The sequence below is a fragment of the Mustelus asterias genome, chromosome 5 (genome assembly GCF_964213995.1).
Source record: "Mustelus asterias chromosome 5, sMusAst1.hap1.1, whole genome shotgun sequence".
NCBI lineage: Eukaryota > Metazoa > Chordata > Chondrichthyes > Carcharhiniformes > Triakidae > Mustelus > Mustelus asterias.
This window is the reverse complement of record NC_135805.1, coordinates 90,923,766-90,937,572: the sequence shown is the minus strand read 5'-3', so window position 1 is coordinate 90,937,572 and position 13,807 is coordinate 90,923,766. Positions and strand designations below refer to the sequence as shown.

Genomic DNA, 13,807 nt, shown 5'->3' with positions numbered 1-13,807 from the left:
GGGTAGTCTAAATGAGGTATAGAAGATCTGGAGTCATGGGAGATATGGGGGAACATGGACATGGCATGGAAGCATGGTTGGAGGGGCATAAAGGCATGGGGGCCTGATCACAACTGGGTCAATGTCCAAGTAAACAGAAATGGGACATCTGCCATTTGCCTGCCTCCATTAGTGCCTCAGATCTGAGGTGGTGGGCCCGACTCCATCCCGGCCCTGCCTTACCAGAGCGAAAGTAAGGCAGGCAGAGGGAGGCCTTCCGAACGGAAATAAGTTTACAAAGTCAGATACTTTCCCAAATCATGTTTCCTGTCTCCTCCACAAGAACCCAACCCGTCAGTGTCTGCTATTTGGTGAATGATAGAATCTACAGTGCAGAAGGAGGCCATTTAGCCCATCGAGCCTGCACCGACATTAGATTAGATGTTTTATATAAATAGAAGTTGTTTGCATCTGTCTACATGAAACCATATACAGATTTGTTGCTCAAGCTTTCTTTCCTTAAAACCTTGGAGGGAGCAAGTCGTAAATCTTTGCCTAGCCTGTATGTATCAAACATTGCAATTTGAAAAAAATCAGTGTTAATATTTCCTTTTTTTTCTTTTTATCTAGACCTGTGTCTCCATTGAGATAAGATACCAGGCAATGGATGGTACTGTTGGAGCCTGGAATGAAAGCGAATTCTTAGAAAATCCAAACCAAAGAGCAGAGCACGAGACGTTTCATTTTGAGACAGACAGTTTACTCTCCGGCAGTGGCCAGAGTCAGGGATCAGGGGCCTCTCCAGGCAGATCCCATCAAAATCTCTTAGGAGAAAGGAAAAAGTAAGTAACCTACTTCTAAGACCAAGAATCCTACCTATGGAAATGCATATTGTTCCAAGGAAGCTCATTATTTGGCATTAATTTTTACTTAATTTTCATTAATTTTGTCATTTGTTTTGCCAAATAATAAATCATACATAGTATTTACAAAAAGAACCGTATTATAGGCATTCTTTATTCCATTTGTTTTATTCTTCACTTAAAGTGAAAGATAAAGGGAGACCTACTTAAGAACACTTTTGCATTAGTCATATTAGTGAGTGGCTTATTGGTCATTTTGGAAGATCCGAAGTCACAGACAATCCCTTCCAAACAAACGATTCCAAACACAGTAAGGGTCCCAAATTGAGGTGTGACCTTTCGAATTCTATGTGGTTTCCAAGGATGTGTTAGCAGTTGTCACTTTTATGGATTTGTGACGCATCTGTTGGCAATCCTTTGTTGCTCCTTGCAGAAGATGTTTGAGTTATTTATTGAATGCGTTTAGTTCAAGGCAGTAGGGTTTAGATGTTAAGGCTGATTCTCGCAGAATGGTGTAATTTAATTCCACATGGTTAGGGACTGATAGAAATTGCAACAGAATGAGAACACATTAATAAAATTCAGTTTTCCAGGAGTCAGTCCACTCTCATAATTATTCCCTGCTCCAAGTGCCAATTTGGGCAGGTATTGTAAGGTAGCCTCCAAGTGTGACCAGAAAATTGTGTGGGTAAAGTTTAAAGGGATGTGGGTAGTTAAGATGAACATAAAATCTTTGGAAAGCTCCAACAAATGTTTCATCTGGTTCTCAACCTTGGACAAAGTGAAGGAGGCAATGACAAATTGGTATTATCGCTAGTAATCCAGAGACCCAGAGTAATGTTCTGGGGACGTGGGTTCGAATCCCACCATGGCAGATGGTGAAATTTGAATTCAATAAAAATCTAGAAAAGCTAATGATGACCATGAAACCATTGTCATTAAAACCCATGTGGTTCACTAATGCCCTTTTAAGGAAGGAAATTTGTGGTCCTTTCCTGGTCTGCCCTGCACGTGAGTCCAGATCCAGAGGAACGTGGTTGATTCTTAAGTGCCCAACCAGCGACACCTACACCCCATGAATGAATAATACCAAAACAGAAATGAAAGGAAAAGAAACCAGGAGGATAATTTTAATTTCAGAAATGATGTTAAGCATGATATTGGATCAGCAGCCTGTTATGCACTTTACTATATTTCTTTACATTCAAGTATGTTTCTTAACTCCAATATTTCAAACAAAGTGAATAGAGTGCTTTATGGAGGCAGTACGTCTCAGCTTCATACAGCGTACAATATCCCAGGTGAAAACCTCGTTCTGTTGAATTAGCAGAACATCGGACTGTTACAACTAACTCAGTATGCCAGAATCATTGTTTCTAGTTGAGCGCCAACCAGTTATTGCTGCAGGAAAGTGAATGGAAAAAGGATCAGGTTTACTTGAGATGTCCCCATGCTCGAATAACCAACTGACACCCACTAGCCAGACTCACATGCCTGACAAATGGTTTCTTGTTCACGGCACTGGAGGTCGTGTAGTCAATGCGGAAAAAGATTCCAACATAAGTCAGCATTTTGAGATGAAAATAAATCACTGGAGTGAAAAAAATGCAGTCGTTCTTTTGCAGGTTTCCCTGTTCCTGCTGGATTTACAAAATTCTTATTGCTTAAACAATAATATCAGCAGGGAAATAAGCGTTGGTGGACTTAATGAGCCTAACAGCGGGAGAGATCCAAGTGAGCATCAAAGGAAATACTCATTAACCCCGAACGCTTCAGTAATTGTATCATGTTAGCATCAGTTTCCTCACACCATCAAGTTCAGTAATTTCTCAAAGCTGCTTCCTGTTGTTAATATCATCTGCATTCAGTTATTTTTTAAAGGGGCATGCGCCTTATTTTCTTTTATAATTCAATAACTTTTACTGTTGTGTGGTTTTACAAATAAATCTCTGGATTATCTTCGTGGTGGTTGGAGATCAATCATCTCAGCTCCAGGACATCACTGCAGGAGTTCCTTAGGATAGTGTCCTTGGGCCAACCACCTTCAGCTGCTTATCAATGACCTTCCTTCCAATATAAAGTTAGAAGTGAGATGTGCAATCATTAGTGAACAATGTTCAAAACCATTCTCAACTCCTGAGATACTGAAGCAGTCTATGTTCAAATGCAAGAAGACCTGGACAATATCCAGGCTTGAGTTGACAAGTGACAAGTAACATTCTTGAAGTACTCTCCACTTGCCTGGATGAGTGCTGTCCCATCAACAACTCGAGAAGTTTGTCAACATCCAGGAAAGAGCATTTGATTGGCACTCCATCCACCATATCCAACATCCCTCCACCACCATTGCACAGTGTTAGCAGTGCGTACCATACACAAGATGCATTGCAGCAACTCGCCGCAAGGTTCGCTCAATAGCACCTTCCAAACCTAGGCCACCTAGAAAGACAAAGGCAGAAGACACATGTGAATACCATCACCTGCAGGTTCCCCTCCAAGTCACTCACCATCCTGACTTGGAACTATATCACCCTTCCTTCACTGTCACTGACTCAAAATCCTGGAACTCCTTCTGAAGCAAAACTGTGGGGCTACCTACACCACATTGACTGCAGCAATTCAAAAAGGTGGCTCACTATCATTTTCTCAAGGACAATTATTGATGGGAAATAAAAATACTGGCTTAACCAGTGACAGCCATGTCCTGTGACAGAACAAGAAAGAAGTTCAGCTCTTTGACGTTAGGTTTTTCAATGCTACTGGAACCATTTTGCATGCATAATACACACATACCTTTGGTATGTAACATTTGTGTAACACTGATTTGACGCCTTTGTTGGAAGTCAACATTCTAAATAATGTATGGTGAACCCCATTCCCATCACTGCTACTTTCAGGTTAATTGCTGATTGATTTCTACTGGTGCTTACTGCAATTGTACAAGAACTTAGTGGCTGATAGAGTCGCTTAAAGTTGCTAAAGTAAAGAGGAAGTGGTGCGGCTTTTGATAACGGACTTTACCCTTATTTCAAAGATTTTGCAAAGGCCATGTGCTCTTAGGTATGGGTGCAGTAGTATACATCGTCTTTGAGCTGGATTGTGGGGGTGATAAAGCAGAGACCAAGCTGTTGGAAAAGGAGAAAGAAATAATAGGGACAAGGACTGACAGCAAGAGGCCAGATCTGTCAGAGTGCTCAGGGAGCCATTCTTTTACCTCCACCTTCACAAGAAACATTACATCAGATGCCCGTGTGCATGCATATATGCGAACTATGAGGGGGTATATGCGAGAAGAGCATGGTGAGCATATCTATGTGCATGTACAAGTAGAGTCAATACAATAGCATAGAAAGGAATTTTAGATAAGCATAGATATCAGTGCATAGAACAATAACTAAACCATCAATGTAACCTCATCATCAGATTGCTTATGCTTTTTAATTAAATTTTAAATGTATATGAGTGATGCAGGAAGCATTTATTATCCATCTCTTGTTCCCTGGGGAGATGTAGTTGGCCCTACCCCTTGGTCTGCTGCGGATCTTGAGAAGCAGCAAAAAGACTGCAGCAGATCAACGCTCATCACCACTTTCTCAGAGCAATGAACATAGTGTTGCAGATATAGCTTGCATCCTGAAAAATTAAAAATTAAGTACATTAACCTTCTAATGATGGAGTTACAATTTTAAGTTTTGCATAGTTTAATTTTTTAAGTACATTCACATAAAATTCCTTTGTTTACTATTCAAATGTAGTCATTAAGACATGTATGTTCAATATATTCAAATAGAACACAAAGGGATTTTATGTGAACAAAGAACAAAGAACAACACAGCACAGGAACAGGCCCTTCGGCCCTCCAAGCCCGCGCCGCTCCCCGGTCCAGGATTGAATCCTGAATCCAGGATCCCCGCCCAATTTTCCAGCCTATCTACATCCTAATATCCTATCCACCGAGCTGTCCCTCACAGCTACGATGCTTTGTTCATCACAACCTATTAACTCACCCCCACCCCCCCATTCCAGACCATGTGATCTCCAGGGAGAGGCGAAAACCCAGAGTGAAAACCCCAGGGCCAATATGGGGAAACAAAATCTGGGAAATTCCTCTCCGACCCCCTGAGGCGATCGAAACGAGTCCAGGAGATCACACTGGCCCTGATCAGAAAATGCTTCCCAACCCTATTCATTTCCACTTCTGCTTTACGAATACGAATGAAGTTAATAGTGCACCAGAGAAAACTTAAACCTAAAATATTTTAAATACAAATTTGTACTATGAAGTATTTCATGTAAACTCAGCAACTTATAAGCTACCCCCTAAATAATTACACTAGTCAGTAAAGCTGACAGTGATGTATACGTACAATAAGCAAAACAATTATCTCTCTGGCAATTCAGTTTGATTGCTTAAATTTTATGCGCAGTATCACATACTCAAAAGTTTAATTTCAGAGGGTCCACTAGTGAAATGCAATTCAGAACTGGAAACTAAAATTTATTTTTCAAATTCATTCATGGGGTGTTAGTGTCACTGGCTACGTCAGCATTTATTGCCCATCCCACGTTGTCCATGAGAAGGTGGTGATGAGATGTCTTCGTCAACTACTGCAGTCCCTAAGGTGTAGGTCCGCCCACAGTGTTGTTAGGAAGGGAGTTCCAGGATTTTGACCAGCAACAGTGAAGGAACAGTAATATATTTCTAAGTCAGGATCTTGAGTGATCTTGGAGGGGAATGGCGGCATTCCCAGGTATCAGCTGCCCTTGTCCTTCTAGATGGTAGTGGTTGTGAGTTTGGATTTAAAGTAGCAGGTAGAGAGAAAACAGAGAACTATGGACCAGCAAGCCTAACGTCAGTAGTAGGGAAGTTGCTAGACTCCATTATCAAGGATTTCATAGCACAGCGTTTGGAAAGCAGTGGCATTATCAGACAAAGTCAACATTGACTTACGGAAGGGAAATCATGCTTGACAAATCTACTGGAATTCTTTGAGGATGTAACTAGTAGAGTTAACCAGAGAGAACAATTGAATGTGGTTTATTTAGACTTTCAGAATCTTTCAACATGGTCTATCATTGCAGGTTACCTATAAAATTCTAACGGAATTAGACAAGGTAAATTCAGAAAAAATGTTCCTGATGTTGAGGAGTCCAGAAACAGGGTTCATAGTTTGAGAGTAAGGGGTAAACCTTTAATGACTGAGGTGAGGAGAAATTTCTTCACTCAGAGAATGGTAAATCTGTGCAATTAAGAACATAAGAACTAAGAGCAGGAGTAGGCCAACTGGCCCCTTGAGCCTGCTCCGCCATTCAATAAGATCATGGCTGATCTTTTTGTGGACTCGGCTCCATTTACCCGCCCGCTCACTATAACCCTTAATTTCTTTACTGTTCAAACATTTATCTATCCTTGCCTTGAAAACATTCAATGAGGTAGCCTCAACTGCTTCACTGGGCAGGGAATTCCACAGATTCACAACCCGTTGTGTGAAGAAGTTCCTCCTCAATTCAGTCCTAAATCTGCTTCCCCTTATTTTGAGACTATGCCCCCTAGTTCTAGTTTCACCCGCCAGTGGAAACAACTTCCCTGCTTCTATCTTATCTATTCCCTTCATAATCTTATGTTTCTATAAGATCTCCCCTCATTCTTCTGAATTCCAATGAGTATAGCCCGAGTCTACTCAGTCTCTCCTCATAAGCCAACCCTCTCAACTCCAGAATCAACCTAGTGAATCTCCTCTGCATCCCCTCCAGTGCCAGTATATCCTTTCTCAAGTAAGGAGACCAAAACTGTACACAGTACTCCAGGTGTGGCCTCACCAGCACCTTATACGACTGCAACATAATCTCGCTGTTTTTAAACTCCATCCCTCTAGCAATGAAGGACAAAATTCCATTTGCCTTCTTAATTATCTCTGCACCTGCAAACCAACTCCTTGAGATTCCTGCACAAGGACACCCAGGTCCCTCTGCACAGCAGCATGCTGCAATTTTTTACCATTTAAATAATAGTCCATTTTGCTGTTATTCCTACCAAAATGGATGACCTCACATTTACTAACATTGTACTCCATCTGCCAGACCCTCGCCCACTCACTTAGACTATCTATATTCCTTTGCAGACTTTCAGCGTCCTCTGCACACTTTGCCCTTCCACCTATCTTAGTGTCATCTGTGAATTTTGACACACTACACTTGATCCCCAACTCCAAATCATCTAGGTAAATCGTAAACAATTGCGGTCCCAACACTGTTCCCTGAGGCACACCACTAGTCACTGATCGCCAACCAGAAAAACACCCATTTACCCCCACTCTTTGCTTTCTGTTAGTTAACCAATCCTCTATCCATGCTAATACATTACCCATAACACCGTGCACCTTTATCTTATGTAGCAGTCTTTTGTGCGGCCCCTTGTCAAATGCCTTCTGGAAATCCAGATACACCACATCCACAGGTTCCTCATTGTCCAGTGCATATGTAATGTTCTCAAAGAATTCCACCAAATTAGTCAAACATGACCTGCCCTTCATGAACCCATGCTGTGTCTTACCAATGGGACAATTCATATCCAGATATCTCGCTATTCTTTCCTTGATGACAGATTCAAGCATTTTCCCTACTACAGAAGTTAAGCTGACCGGCCTATAGTTATCTTTTGTCTGCTTCCTTTTTTAAACAGTGGCGTCACATTTGCTGTTTTCCAATCTGCGGGAACCACCCCAGAGTCCAGCGAATTTTGGTAAATTACCACTAGTGCATTTGCTATTTCTCCCACCATCTCTTTTAGTACCCTGGGATGCATTCCATCAGGACCAGGAGACTTGTTTATCTTTAGCCCCATTAATTTGCTCAACACTACCTCTTTCGTGGTGATAGTTTCTAGATTCTCACCTGCCATAGCCTTCCTGTCATCAATTTTTTGGCATGTTATATGTCTTCCACTGTGAAGACCGACACAAAATACCTGTTCAATGCCTCAGCCATTTTCTCATTTCCAGTTATTTCATCCCTCTTCTCGTCCTCTAAAGGACCAATGTTTACTTTCGCCACTCTTTTTCGTTTTATGTATTTGTAGAAACTTTTGCTATCTGTTTTTATATTCTGAGCTAGTTTACTCTCATAATCCATTTTACCTTTCTTTATAGCTTTTTTCGTGGCTTTCTGCTGACCTTTAAAGATTTCCCAATCCTCTAGGTTCCCACTAATCTTTGTCACTTTATATGCATTTTCCTTCAATTTGATACCCTCCTTTATTTCCTTAGATATCCATGGCTGATTATCTCTTTTCCTATAGTCCTTCCTTATTACTGATATATACTTTTGCTGAGCTCTGTGAAAGATCGTTTTGAAAGTCCTCCACTATTCCTCAGTTGTCCCACCATAACGTTTTTGCTCCCAGTCTACCTTAGCCAACTCCTCCCTCATCCCTTTATAGTCTCCTTTGTTTAAGCACAAGACACTGGTATTAGATTTTACCTTCTCACGCTCCATCTGTATTTTAAATTCAACCATACTGTGATCGCTTCTTCCAAGAGGATCCTTAACTGCAAGATCATTAATTATTCCCATCTCTTTACACAGGACCAGATCTAGGATAGCTTGCTCCCTTGTCGGTTCCATTACATACTGTTCAAGGAAGCTATCGTGGATACATTCTATGAACTCTGTCTGTGTGGAGTTTGCACATTCTCCTCGTGTCTGCGTGGGTTTCCTCTGGGTGCTCCAGTTTCCTCCCACAGTCCAAAGATGTGTGGGTTAGGTTGATTGGCATGCTAAAATTGCCCCTTAGTGTCCTGAGATACGTAGGTTAGAGGGATTAGCGGCTAAATATGTAGGGATATGGGTCTGGGGCCTGAGTGGGATTGTGGTCGGTGCAGACTCAATGGGCCAAAATGGCCTCTTTCTGCACTGTAGGGTTTCTACAATTCTAAGAACTCCTCCTCAAGGCTGCCTTGACTGACCTGGTTTAACCAATTGATATGTAGATTAAAATCCCCCATGATAATTACTGTACCATTTTTATATGCATCAGTTATTTCTTTGTTTATTTCTCGCCCCACCATGATATCATTATTTGGTGGCCTATAGACTACGCCTATCAGTGACTTTTTCTCTTTACTATTTCTAATTTCCACCCAAATGGATTCAACCTTTTTTTCCATAGAACCTATATCATCTCTCACTATCGCCCTGATATCATCCTTAAATATCAGAGCTACACCACCTCCCTTACCTTCCTGTCGGCCCCTCCGAACAGTTTGATACCCCTGGATATTCAACTCCCAGTCATGACCATCCTGCAACCATGTCTCTGTAATTCACTAAATTCACTACCACAGAAAGTAGTTGAGGCCAAAACAATGTGTAATTTCAAGAAGGAATTCGATATAGCTCTTGGGGCTAAAGGGATCAAAAGATATGGGGGGGAAGGCAGGATCAGGGTATTGAATTTGATGATCAGCCGTGGTCATAATGAATGGCGGAGGAGGCTCAAAGGGCTGAATGGCCTACTCCTGCTTCTATTTTCTATGTATGTTTCTATGTATGGAAGGTGCTACCTAAGGATCCTTGATGAGCTCCTGCAGCACGTTTTGTATATGGTACACACAGCTGCCACTGTGTGTTGGTGGTAGAGGGAGTGAACATTTGTGGAAAGGGTGCCAATCAAGTGGGCTGCTTTGTTCTAGATGGTGGTGAGCTTCCTGAGTGTTGGTGGAGCTGCAATTATCCAGGCAAGTGGCGAATGTTCTTTCACATTCCTGACTTGTGCCTTGTAGATGGTGGGCAGATTTTGGGGAGTCAGGAGGTGAGTTACTTGCTGCAGTCTCTAACCTGCTCTCATAGCCACGGTATTTAAAAGGGTAGTCCAGTTCAGTTTCTAGTCAGTGATAATCCCAGGATGTTAATAATGGCATATTCAGTGATAGTGTCATTGAATGTCATGGGCAGATGGTTTGATTCTCTCTTGTTGAAGATGGTCATAGCCTGACACTTGTGTGGCGTGGATGATACTTGCCACTTACCAATCCCAGGCTAAATGTTGTCCAGGTCTTGCTGCATATGGGGACAGGCTACTTCAGTATCTGAGGAGTTGGGAAGGATGCGGAACGGTGTGAAATCATCAGAGAACATCCCCACTTCTGATTTTGTTATGGTAGGAAGGTCATTGATGAAACAACTGAAGATTGTTCAGCCTGGGACAATCCCCTGAGGAACCTGTGGCCAGTGGAGGCACTGTCATGAATTCAATGAAAAGCCTCATCCTGTTGTTTGGAACATAGTGGGCAAGTTGTGTGAAGAGAAATTCACCATGGGCAATGTAATGGGAGGGAGGTCTGGTCTTGGTCTGTGAGAGGGTCCAGATGAATACTGTGTAATCCATTTGAGAAAAGGGAAAAATGTGGTAATAAAAATTCTGTTCATTAACTTTGGTTTTCTAACTGACAGAAACCTAAGATACCTTGTTAGAATGAAGCTGGCAAGAATTATTAATTAATAGTATTTTCCACACCATAAGTTTCAATTTTTATTCAAAAATGATAATGAAGCCAGTGAAATGTGAAACTGTGATAAGAGTACATAGAGATTTTGTTTTGTGACAGAGGGTCTTACCACCCGAGTTCCCTAGCAATGGGTTTGGTGGGGGACTAGGGAAGTACCCCAAAGATGTGCTGGGGAATTCCCTTTGCAAGCTCACAGGTTAGGTTTGCATGGCAATTGCCCAAAAGAGCAAGCTTCCCCTGGGAAATAGTCCAACATTGAGAACCATCCGAAAATGCAACTTAAATCCTAAACTTTGGATGGTTCTGGCAGGGTTACACATCAACAGTTACCCAGAAAAAGTTAGGATTAAAACCACTTCTGACTTTGAGATAACTATTGTATAGGCCCACACTAACTCTCACAGGACACATCTCACTCCCCTGCAGGAGTCTTACCCCATTCCCCAGCTAGCACCCCCATGGGACTGCCTCCAGCCGCATAGGACTTCCACCCCACCCCAGGCATGACTCTTATCGCCATCTGTCTCTTCCCCCCCCCCCCCCCCGATGATACCCCATGGCCTTCACGGTCATCATAACATAACCCTTCCTCCAGCCTGAAAAATATCCATTGACCATTACAATTTGCTCTATTATTCAGCCAACTTTGTATACGTTGCGACTGTCCCTTTTATTCCATAAGCTGTCACCTTTCCCACAAGTTTGTTGTGTGGCAATGCACCGAATGCCATTGATTGTGGGAAGGGAAAAGATGGCCAGAGAGATAGGGGAAGGATATCAATGATGTAGCCTTGAGAGATTAGAGGAGGGAGAAGTTCATGGAGGATGTTGGAACAGAAGATGGGGAGGTTTGATTACTCAGAAGATTAGCTTTGCTGAATCAGAGGGGTGAGAGCGCAGGATTTGGGAGAGGGTTGACTGGACCCGACCCAAGGCCCGATCCTCTTCACCCATGTCATAACACTCTGCCCTTTACTCCCCCAAGACCTGACACCACACATGAGACCTGCCCCCTTCCAGAGGCCCTCTCCTCCTCTGAGGCCTGACACCCTCCCACCCACCCCCCGGCAGGCCAAATCTGACCTGTTCTAAGCTCCGATGCCCCCACACAACCTTAGTTTGTCTGTGTGAGTGTGGCTATGCTTGATGTGATGTCATGCTCCTCAAGCTATAAGCCCAGGCAATAGATTAGTGACCTGTTCCAGGAATAATTCGCTGCAGAAAAAGATGACAGTCTGCACCATCAGGGTGTGGAAAGGTTGAGAGAGAACTGGTAATATGAAAATTCTGCCAATATCGGTTTATTTTAATATAATCATAGACATGATACTAATTAAAGCAAATCCCACAAAACCTTTAAAATTAAGGCATTGGCAGAGATAAGATCCTTTAATAACTATGTTCGAGTTCATTTTACTGACTGCATGGGTTCATGCAAACATTATGGGCTGGATTTTCTGACCATGTTCGCCGCAAGAGCGGAAATTTCCATCCAAGGTCAACGGACTTATGCATGGTCCTGTCCTGCCTGCTCTGATTCCCATGGCAGGTGGGATGGGAAAATTCCACCCTACATTTTTTTTTTTCTTAATTATGTAAGCTACAGTAATAAGCGTCTTGTCAGATTTATGCTTTATTTATACACTCCCATTGACCTATTACAGGTGTGTGTAGAATAAGGTTGTTCAGCGAATGAAAGCTCTCTCCACAAGTTGTGTTACCTATATTGCTAGATTTACCTTTGAGGCTGGATTTATTTAAGTTTTTGTCAAAATATTAGATATTTAAAATGTTGGTTAAATGTTCAAAGGTATGTCGTAACAGTACAACTAATAGATCAACTGTTGAATTTTATCAAAGTAAGAAGCTTAGATCATAACAAGATTGGATTTTATAAAGGATATTGAAAACATAGGTGGGATTTTCCTTCCTTTCCTGCTAGTAGAATCTTTCGGTCCCCCACCAAAGGCAACCCCCTTTGTTCGCGTGTTCTCTGGCGGCAGGATGGGTGAGCCATGCAAAATGCACAGACATCGACAGGACTGGAAGGTCCTGCCAACAGATAATGGTGAGCAGATTCCACCACCAAAAAACATGCCGTAGAGGTGCTGGAAAATCCTGCCCATGAACTCTTGACGTCTTTAAAATAAACGGATCTCCAGGTTATAGTAATTTACTCAATATCTTCTTTTTTTGGCTTGCCTCTATTATTAGTTTCCAATTGTGTCTCTAATATTGATTGACGCTCTGATTGATCTCAGGCCTGATGGCGGTGATTATAATAGTGACGAAGAGGGAGAGACAAACTTAAGGTAGTGAAATATAGGGCCAATCTCGCCTTTAAGCTGATGAGTCTGGCCCTTCTGAGTGGGTGTTGTGTAGAAATAGTTTAAATGGGTTTCATGACCAATCAACCAACCAAATCAAATACTAATAAAATGTATATCCATCCTTTCTTCATAGTGAAAAATGTGTTAGATCCAAAAAACAAATGTTATTGAAATTTTACCAGTGCTGTTTTATTTCGATATTCTAAGCTGCTTTGATCTTTTTTGTTGATCCCATACCCTATCCATTTTCTTTCGATTTGATCTCTAACCAAGAAAGTTGAGCAATAGGCATGCAAATTCCACAATTTTGAGCACACTGTTGCTGTACTTTATTTTTCTATTTATCTTCTCCTCGTCATCTCCGAGGTTTGGTCCCTGGCTGTCATCAGACCTCTACCTCAAGAAGTACCATTCTTCAGATATGAACTTTTTGAATTAGTCAGAAGGGGATATTTGACCAATGGGCTCATCAAAGCCCATTCCTGTCCTCAACATGCACCTGTACTTGGCAGTAGGGCTTGTTGAACTGCATTGTCAGGGGAACCCTAGCTCCTTGACTTCTGGGCACTAACATCAGCATAGCTAAGACCAGCTAACTCAAGCCACACAGGTGACCCAACTTGAGGCCTTTTGACTTCATACGACATCTCTGTAGACGTGTGCCCAGGGCCCAGAAGTGAAAGGACAATCTCTAACCAGTATAATCCTCTAGCCCCTTCCCCTTTAGAAACTTATCAAAACCCACAAAATAATAGTACTGCATGATTGCAGTTTTCCTTTAAGTCTGTACTCCTTTTACAGAATCACAAATCGTTCATTCATAAAATGTCTGGTCATGCAACTCTAAACTATTTTTGAACAAAGTTGCTGTGATTTGAAAATGTGTGTTTTTTGAATATAGTGGTTTTACTTTCTTTCCATTAGGTTATCTGCGTTTGGTTAATTGGAAACTGAATACATGAAGTATTGGCTTTATCTCTGGAAAAACCTGATACAGACCATTTTGGGCAGAAAATTGAAAGTTTGAGTCAAAATTTCAACTTCAACTCTGAGTCTATCTGAATCAGAAGAATCAATGTTATCTTTTGGATTGATAAAATTTGAGAAGAGCTTTACTAGTAATGTTAGC

At 41.8% G+C, this 13,807-nt stretch overlaps 1 protein-coding gene across 1 annotated transcript in view; it reads left to right on the top strand.

Moving 5' to 3' along the window:
• Nucleotides 1–13,807, top strand: part of otofa (otoferlin a) — a 379,834-nt gene that overhangs the window by 168,663 nt on the left and 197,364 nt on the right. Inside the window, exon 5 of the mRNA XM_078213737.1 lies at nucleotides 610–821. Coding sequence (XP_078069863.1) covers nucleotides 610–821 — 212 coding nt within the window. The remainder of the gene's footprint in view (nucleotides 1–609; nucleotides 822–13,807) is intronic.